This window comes from Periophthalmus magnuspinnatus, chromosome 4 (genome assembly GCF_009829125.3).
Source record: "Periophthalmus magnuspinnatus isolate fPerMag1 chromosome 4, fPerMag1.2.pri, whole genome shotgun sequence".
Taxonomy (NCBI): Eukaryota; Metazoa; Chordata; class Actinopteri; order Gobiiformes; family Gobiidae; genus Periophthalmus; species Periophthalmus magnuspinnatus.
The window spans coordinates 32,025,691-32,035,690 of NC_047129.1; the positions used below are offsets into that span (position 1 = coordinate 32,025,691).

At 38.7% G+C, this 10,000-nt stretch overlaps 1 protein-coding gene across 1 annotated transcript in view; it reads right to left on the minus strand.

Annotated features, from left to right (window-relative positions):
- Positions 1–4,086: 4,086 nt before the first annotated feature.
- nek7 (NIMA-related kinase 7) overlaps positions 4,087–10,000 on the minus strand; it is a 189,574-nt gene continuing 183,660 nt past the window's right edge. The window contains exon 10 of the mRNA XM_033965147.2: positions 4,087–9,202. Coding sequence (XP_033821038.1) covers positions 9,092–9,202 — 111 coding nt within the window. The 3' untranslated portion in view covers positions 4,087–9,091. The remainder of the gene's footprint in view (positions 9,203–10,000) is intronic.

The window sequence follows — 10,000 nt, forward strand, 5'->3', positions numbered from 1 at the left end:
GTCTATAACAGGACTAAACCAGGTCTATAACAGGACTAAACCAGGTATAAACCAGGTCTAAACCAGGTCTAAACCAGGTCTAAACCAGAACTAAACCAGGACTAAACCAAGTCTATAACAGGACTATTCCAGGTCTAATCTAGGACTAAACCAGGTCTATAACAGGACTAAACCAGGTCTAAACCAGGACTAAACCAGGTCTATAACAGGTCTATAACAGGACTAAACCAGGTCTATAACAGGACTAAACCAGGTCTAAACCAGGACTAAACCCTATAACAGGACTATTCCAGGTCTAATCTAGGACTAAACCAGCACTAAACCAGGTCTAAACCAGGTCTAAACCAGGTCTAAACCAGGTCTAAACCAGGACTAAACCAGGTCTACAACAGGACTATTCCAGGTCTAATCTAGGACTAAACCAGGTCTAATCTAAGGCCAAACCAGGCCTAAACGTGGACTGGATCATTTCCACTGTAAGGAGAACAAAAAGTGGATCAAATGAAGTCAAAACCAGGTAAACCCTCAAAGTGAGAACTGTCCACGTCCCATGGTCCACAGTTTGAGAAACATTAAAACTCAAAGCTGCAGTTCTCGTTCCCACCAGCAGATGGACTTATGGATGCACGTCTACAGCAGCATGTGGGGACTTTAAACTAACTCTTTGCTCTTAAATGTGAAGTTAGTTTGCAGATCTGTGGGTCTAATGTCACGTCCCGGCGCGCGGGGGCCCGGGTGGGCGTGGCCTCTTGTCCCCGCGAGCCAAAGCGCGTTTTCATTTTGGGCATTTACTCGTGTTTGTTTTCACTGCGCCTTCGGTTCCATGGGAGCAATTTCTTCCGTGATGGAACTGAAGAGAATTCCCAGGGGAGTTCATTACATGCCGCGCCCCGGACACGCTGCTCCTCGCCTGGGCAGGAGGGACCGAGATGCCCCCCCCCCCCCCTTCCCCGGGAGGAGAGGGGGAGACGGGGGAAGGGGAGTGTCCCGGCGACGGAGGCGGGACAGAGCGTAAACACCGGGCTAATGACCTATAGGACGATAATTAATACACAAGACGGTACATGTTACAGTATACAAGTCAGAAACAAAAACGGACTCAGAACAAGCTTGAAAATAAAGAAATAAAGCTGCAATGTGGAACTTTTCTGGTTCGTCTCTACGGATTCATCGGCTTAGAATGTCCAGGAGCGTCACATTTCGCTTGTTGCATTTGTTAAACTAAAGTAAATATGTTTTCAATGGTTAAACAAAGACAAAAAAAACCCTACATTTTTACAGAACTCGCTCGTTTCCGTGGCGATAAGTAATGCCAGACTCCTGAACATTCTACGCAAAGCCATAACTCTAAGCTGAGGGATCCGCCAGTTACATAGCTCACTTTTTAAAAACATTTATCTCGATTTTAGACGAGAAAAAGGTTTTAAAACATGACACAATTTACTTTTTTTAAATCGTGTCAAGTTTGAATATGTTTTTATTTGAAAATATAAAAATTTCTATAAAAATTCTAAACAAAATGATAAAAAAACGTGGACAAAAACGGGCTGAATTCAACAGATTTAAACCGATGTAGATTTTATAATCCGGTTGCAGGTTGAACTGTATCGATCGAGAGCGGGGAAACGGCGGCGGCTCAGTTTCACTTTTCAAAACAAAAGAAGCTGAAATAAATAAAAATAAAAATACACAAATCCCCAGATTATTGGCCACGGAGGAATAGACGGTAAAATGTATTCTTCAAAAACACTCACACTGTGTTAGCACTGTTCAGGAAAAAAAACACTAAAAATACATCGTGCTTTGGTAAAATTATACATTTAAAAAAATAAATAAATCAAAGTTATAATAAAAGAGTCGAAGCGCGGTTGATATTTGTAGGTTTTATTGCATGTCGTTAGCATACAAAGCTACGGTGAGGAGGCTGTCCACATGAAATGTTACAGAATATACAAAAAAAAACAACAACAATTATATTTAAAATTCTACTTTTGAGAAATTGTCTCAAGTCTTAAACAAACAAAGAGCGAACGAACACAACAAAAACAGAAAACAAGCATCACTTTATCATAATTACACTTTAATAAACATGAACAAACACTTAACTCATCATGAACAAACCGTTTATTAACAATCCATTTATACGCAAAAACCTCTTAATTAAAGCTGCAGTGTGTAACTTTCTAGCGCGGCACGTGAAATACGAAGTTAAATCCAAACATCGGATCAGTCTCGGTGAAGATATTAAAGGTTTTTAGGCCGTACTGTGGAACATTACAGCCGAAGGAACGATATTTCCATGGAAACGAGCAGGTCCGGGTCAAATAAGAGTCAGGTTTGTGGAGATGCGAGCCCGCCCAGAGTAAGACCGCACGTTTTCAGCGCCGTAAAAGTTACACACTGCAGTTTTGAGTAGTTTTGGATCATTTTCAGCAAACGCTTTGTTCGTTATAATTGAAGTATTTGTACTTTAAGTGTATTTATTGTAAAGTGTGACAAAGCGCTGTGGTATAAGGCACTTCTTACCAAAGCTGGAGTTATATTTCTACACGTCTGACTTCATGAACATCGTACATACACTTTGGACACGTACATAATTACTCTGATGTACTACTACTACTACTTCCCACGGAGTATGTACAACCTATATCAGCTTGTTTACACGTAAGGAACATATTTGGATTTTTTTCTTTGGGAATTAGCTCATTTTTTACAATATTTTTCCATTTTTTCTGTCTATTATTTTGGCTGTAAACATTTTTGGATGTTTACTTTTTACCTCCGTTCTCTCTATGGTCCGTGTAACGACTCTATAAAGTACTACTGCTGTAAACACACGTACAGTATTTATGAATTGCACTTTACACGTACGCTCCCTTCTGTAATACAACTCTGATTTTGTGTTTGTGCAAAGGGAACAGGGAGAACACTGGTACAATCACCTTAAACGAGACATATCATGCAGAGTTGGCTTTTTACCTCGATCCCTTAGCGAAAGTTACATTATTTATCTTTATTCTCGCTTGTTTTGTTAATCCCGTTTGCAAAGTTGTCGTTTTTACGCTCTCAGAAATCACTCCTTTATCCGATTTTCTCCAGATTGAGTAGACGATAAGCTGGGAGAAGGGTTTTGGATTCAAGTCCCGCATCACCCCGGGGCCTTTCTGCGCATAGTTTTGCAGGAGTTTTTTTTTGGACGCTACGGATTTTCCCGTCAACCGCAAATATTTGGAGTCGGGATGGGTCGTTGGGCGCTGTAGATAGAACCTCACTGCGTTTGACCCGTCCTTCAACGCCACCGAGGCAACGTGTGAGGAGCGGGGGATGAATTTGCCCCGTTTTTTAAATCCAAAAACCTTCATCTTATTTTGTATTTGTGACGCTCGTGGGTCATTGTGTCCATGAGCAAGACGCCTACGCTGCCTGGTATGAATGTGGTCGGTGTTTGGTGGTTGTCGGAGGGGCCGGTGGCGCAGAGGGGCAGCCTCGTTTCTGTCAGTCTGTCCCGGGGCAGCTGTGACTTTAATATCAGCGTATCATCACTGAATCTGGAGTGAATGAATAACGGAATATAAAGTCTCTACTGTGCATAAAAGTGCTATAAAAAACATTATTATTATTATTATTATTATTTTTTGTATTATTTTAATTATTATTATTATTATTATTATTTTTTTTTATTTTTATTATTTTTTTTTTATTATTATTATTATTATTATTATTATTATTATTATGCGCAGTATCCAGGGTCTTTAAAAGCCAAATAATGCATGATATGTCTCTTTTAACACAACAAATTTCATCGTACAAAACCAAAAGGGTTGAAATCCTCGTTGGACTTTTTTTTTTTTTTTTTTACGTTAAGGCATCAGCGTGCGCGTCGCCTAAAGTGCTTTCACCACTCGCTTCGAACGGGAAAAAAAAAACATGATTTGCAACAATTTAAAGAAATACATTCCTAAACAGAAGGTTAAAGGAGCTGTACGTAACATTTAGTTTAGATTTCATAAACGTGATCGATGTATGTCCCCGGGTACGATGTAAAAATACTGTACAAATCAAATATTCATTTTACTGATGAGTATAAATCAGTGTTAGAAAAGTTTGGACACGATGGGTTGTTTAGTTGTTTATTTACCGTATTTTCTGGACTATACGTCGCACTTTTTTAAATAGTTTGGCCGAGGTGCGCGACTTATATGTGAAATATATGTGTTTTTCATCATTATTATGCATTTTTTTGCTGGTGCGACTTATACTCAGGAAAATATGGTAAATGTTTCTTATAACAATTATCCAATCAGAAAGCAGAATGAGAATGTTTATACTCAGACGCATTTTATATGTGAATGACAATGTTTTTTTTCTTCATAATTATGCATTTTTTGGCTGGTTTGACTTATACTTAGATGTGATTTATATGTGAAATATGTTTTTTTTTCTTCATTAATTTGCACTTTTTGGCTGGCGCGACTTGTACTCCAGAAAATACGTTAAATTATTCTTATGACAATTATCCAATCAGAAAGCAGAATGAGAATGTTTATACTCAGATGCAATTTATATGTGAATGACAATGTTTTTTTCTTCATAATTATGCATTTTTTGGCTGGCGCGACTTATATTTCACATATAAATCACATCTAAGTATGTTTTTTTCTTCATAATTATACATTTTTTGGCTGGTTTGACTTATACTCAGATGTGATTTATATGTGAAATATGTTTTTTTTCTTCTTTTTTATACATTTTTTGGCTGGTGCAACTTATACTCCAGAAAATACGTTAAATGTTTCTTATGACAATTATCCAATCAGAAAGCAGAATGAGCCTCACACCAGTCTCTCATTGGAGCTGCCAGTTTCAATTCTAAAATCCCGTTGCTTTAAATCCAAACCGAACCGTCGCGACCTTAAACCCCAGCACTTTCAGCCAATCACGAACCAGCAAAGCGTCCGTTTATCTGGCGACGCACGTTCAGACCGTGTAAAACCGCACGCTACACACAGCTCCTTTAATCTTACTTTACGCAGACGGCTAAGCTAAAGCTGCGAAGAAACGACAAAAACAATCAAATGTGTTAACCAGGACTAAATAACTTATTATGGTTTTGCGCCGCACGTAATAAAATCCAACTACAAAACAAAGAGAAAAAAAAAAACACAACTTGGATTTGTTTAACACCGTTTTAAAACAGGGACTTTGGTAAAACGCGTTCAAAAATACACTGCGCTAAAAGCTACAAGCCTTCCATGTGGTGAGAGTAAAACCCCATGGAGGTCAGTGTGGAGTAAACCGGACCTGCTAAAACTCCTTCAGTATTTACAAAAAACACCACTCAAGTCCAATCAGGCTCTTACTGCGAGTTTAACCAACAGATTACACTTCACTACGTCAAGAAACTTACATTTATCGCGGTTGGATTCTCAGGATTGACAGGTTTTTAAAGCATTTGTGCAAAAAAAACCACAAAAAAATAATAAAATACCTGGACAGTCATACCACATTTTGCTCGGACTAAACTAATACCGTTGTTTTTTTATACAGAGAAAGTAACGCAGATGTGTTTTAAACGTCTTTCTGCTCTTACGAATGAGAAAAATTGATTAGAATTTGATTTTATTTGGGATAAAAAATGACAAAGGGTTTATTGATGTGAATTTTCTGACGTCAAAATGCAAACATTTCGAAACCACTTGATTTTCGCTGTAAAAACGTTGATTAAAAACAAAAAAAAAGAGGAAAATTTGGTTAAAAAATTGGTCCACAGAGAATCTAATCGAATGGAACAATACCAGACGCACTATATATACGATCTTATTTGGAAGCCCCGCCCACTTTCACCTCTAAATGTGACCGATCCACGAATTTGTGAAAAGTTTTGCAGCTAAAATCTGATATAAAGTATTTAGTCCATATAGAACGTATTCACTTTTGAAGCATTTACAGAGAAGTATCGCAATAAACGACACTATCGAAACTACTTTAAGCCTCTGATTTAGATTAAAATAGTGCAACATAATCCTAGTGAACCTTTTTAAATCAAATGTTTTGTTAAAAAAACAAACAAATAAGCAGCAGAATGTACCAATAATTAGCTGTAGAAGGAACTTATTCAATTCTCCGCAGCTCAGATCTTATATTTTATGACAAAAAAAACTAAGAAAAGGTACAAATGATAAATATCGAGGCCCAAAATCGGTGATTCGAGGTTTTATATATTGAACAATAACTCGATATAGTAATTATCGAGACAGGCTGGTTTGTTTTTTTTTAGTATTTCTTTGCCGAGAATGAAGATCTAAGGTTCTGGGACAGTGTTTTTTTAGTCACTTCTCCGTTTGGTTGTTTTTCTGTTGAATAATTTGCTTGTTTTTTGTTTCTGTTTCTGTTTCATTGTTGATTTTCTAAGTTTCTCTCAGTTAAATCGATTTTCCTAAGACTCGGCGACCGCTGTTGTGATTTTGGGGGTTTTACAAAAATAAATCGGACCGAACGGGAACCTCTGGAGTAAGAATGTGAAACAGAATGTGTGAATAAAACACATTGAGAACCTCCGAGCTAACGGCTAAGCTAACGGCTAAGCTAACGGCTGAAGTATGACTGCCCAGATATATTAACACACCATAATTTTACACTTTTACAGGACGTAGAGATATCGACGTAAACCACAGACTGTATAAAGAAATGGACTGAGTGAGCGCGACGTCACCCGAGCTCGTCGACGCTAGCGGTTATAGCGGCTAATCTGGAGCCGAGTTTCGTATTTATAATTCTGTCAGCGAGTATCAGAGCAACCGAAGAGCCAATCCGGAGCGAGGATGTTGAAGGTAGCGCCCCTCGTCGCCCACGCCAACCGGTTTAGCGTGAAGCGGACGGGTTAGCAACTCCGTTAATCAATGCTGTTGCTAACGTTAGCGGGGGGAAAAGAAGGCGTCTGATTTGTCTGTTATTACTGTTCATAGCGAAATAAAAACGTCAAAATCGCGTAGAGCGGGTCAAAACGGAGCCGCTCACGCTCATTTTCTATTCGTAACGCGGCGGCTAGCGGGTTTAGCTATGTCCGTTTACATATACAGTCTGCGATGTACGCGCACGTCGTCATCTGTCAGTATTTATTGACTCTCGCGACTTGGAAAAACCCTCAAAAAATAAGATTATATCACCGTGGAAATGGGTGGGGCGGATGTTCCACTTCACTTCCACCTCCTTTCTACTTAGTACGCGCTGGTTTACGAACTTTTAAAGCTTTATAAAACTATCTCCATGGCGTTTCATAATCTAAACGTCTATATTCTGACATATATATCCTTCCCTTATAGATGCATTCGTTTAATTTTAACATACGCTGCCGACTCAAAGTGCAACCCCCGTCCCTTTAGCCTTTAACACTTAGTTCTACACTTTAATATCTACATCCTCAAGACGACCTCATACCATCATCGTACGCACACGCAATACACGTGTACAGAAAAATACGGGAATGACCTGCTCTGAATAAACAGTTAAAATGACTTCAAATTCAGAATAAAACTCTTGATCAAGTGTATCTGTGTAATCCCGCAGTCGTCCGGGTATAATCCAGGTGTTATTTTTGTTTTACTGTCAAATTTATTTACAAAAATGATGATTCAGTGTGAAATAACGACAAAAAAACCCCAAAACAACATAAACTAAACTAGAAAATGAGCTACATGTTTAATCATAATTGAATAGAAATTACAATTTGGCTGGAAAATTTGCAAAAATAAAGAATATAAAAGAGGAAAAGCTGAAATGATTTAGGTAACTTAATGTCTTTTACAAAAAAAATATAATATTCCTTTTTCATAGGGTTTTATTCTGTGTAAAAGCTGCTAACCCTGTAGCTTAAACCTCTAGAAAATGCCCCAGTGTGTCAGATGCCCTCCCTCTGTCTCCATTAAGTCTTATTCTATGTAAAAAGCTGCTAACCCTGTAGCTTAAACCTCTACAATATGCCCCAATGTGTCAGATGCCCTCCCTCTGTCTCCATGGAGTCTTATTCTATGTAAAAAGCTGCTAACCCTGTAGCTTACACCTCTACAATATGTCCCAGTGTGTCAGATGCCCTCCCTCTGTCTACATTAAGTCTTATTCTATGTAAAAAGCTGCTAACCCTGTAGCTTAAACCTCTACAATATGCCCCAATGTGTCAGATGCCCTCCCTCTGTCTCCATGGAGTCTTATTCTATGTAAAAAGCTGCTAACCCTGTAGCTTAAACCTCTACAAACCCGCTCTGAAATGCATGATATTCTTGTATTCGTTTATCGGTTAATAATTTAGGTGTTTTCTAAAATGTTAATGCTGTTGGACGTGTTTAAAATGTGCGCTGTGAACTGAATCTTGATTTTAAAAAAGAAAAATTGCAAATCCTGGTGTTTGCTTTTGCACGTAGATGTAAAACAGGGTTGAACAATTTGGGGAAAATATCAAAAAAAGCATTGGATTAGATTTAACGGATTTTAAACACGTACGGAGGAATTGACAAAAAGACTAGAACATGTTTGCACAGATATAAACTACAGGGTTAGCAGTTTTTACGCAGAATAAGACCAGAGATGTTGTTGTTTGTGGAGAAAATTATGTTTTTATGGACAAAAAACCCAAAAAACTGCATTTTTTAAAGATTTTATAAGTGGGTCCATCCAAATTGCGATTTCGTTTCCATGGCGATAAATCTTGCAGCTTTAATGTAAGGTAGAAACTGTGATAAGTTTGTTCATTTCTTCAATATTTCTTTCCATTTCAAGCTAAAATATTTGTAATTGTGGTACTTTTTTTGTCATATTTCAATTTAAAATCAAGAAAAACGACGGCGAAAACCCGAGAAATACCCAGAAAACGGTGAGATACGCAGGTTTTTCTGAACAATAAAGTCATTTTAACTCGTAATATTTAGTAAAAACTATGTTACATACCATTTAAAAACATTATTTCTATGAACTTTCCGGTTGCCATGGTAAAGCTGAGCGGTGTGCACAGGTCCGGCGTGTCGAGTGTACGTTGATGCTGATTGGACGAGGAGGCGTAAGGGGGAGGGGCCAGGGTGTTAGCCGTTAGCCGTTAGCTTTAGCTGCCCTGGGTCAGGTTCTGCATGTGCTTCGCGATGTCGTACACGTAGGTGATGTCCGGCCGCTTCTCGGGGTCGGGGTTTATGCACATGTCTACCAGGTTTCTCAGCTGTGGGAGGGGTCAAAGGGCAAAAGGGAGGGGCAAAGGGGGAGGGGGCAAAGGGCAGGAGGAGGACAAGGACAACAGGGTTAAATGTGGATTTGTTCAAGTAAAATGTAACAATTTAGAGCAAAACAAGGAGAAAAACAGTTTGTGTGGAATAAAATCAAGACCAAACCAAGGACTAAACCAGGACTAAACTGGGTCTAAACCAGGACTAAACCTGGACTAAACCAGGACTAAACCAGGACTAAACCAGGAATAAATCTGGACTAAACCAGGACTAAACTAGGACTAAACTGGGTCTAAACTGGGTCTAAACTAGGCCCAAACCAGGACTAAACCAGGACCAAACCAGGACTAAACCAGGACTAAACCAGGACTAAACCAGGACCAAACCAGGACCAAACCAGGACTAAACCAGGACTAAACCGGGTCTAAACTAGGACCAAACCAGGACTAAACCGGATGTAAACCTGGTCTAAATGAGGTCTAAACCAGGCCTAAACCAGGACTAAACCAAAACTAAACCAGGTAAAAACATGTTTAAATCCTAGTCCTGGTTTAACCTGAATTAAAGGTGCACTATGGCACTTTTCTGGTACAGGGTTGCTGTTATTACTTTTCATTTAGTGAACATTTATTCAACTATTGTGTTTTTACATCAAAAACACCTTTAAAAACATGGATTTTTATTGGGCTTGCCTCTCCACAGATGTGCTAAGTAACTCGCTCATCTTACCTGCCTGTTGCTATAGAGATACATACGTTTAATGCCAGACTGTGAAACATTCCAAAGCAAAAACA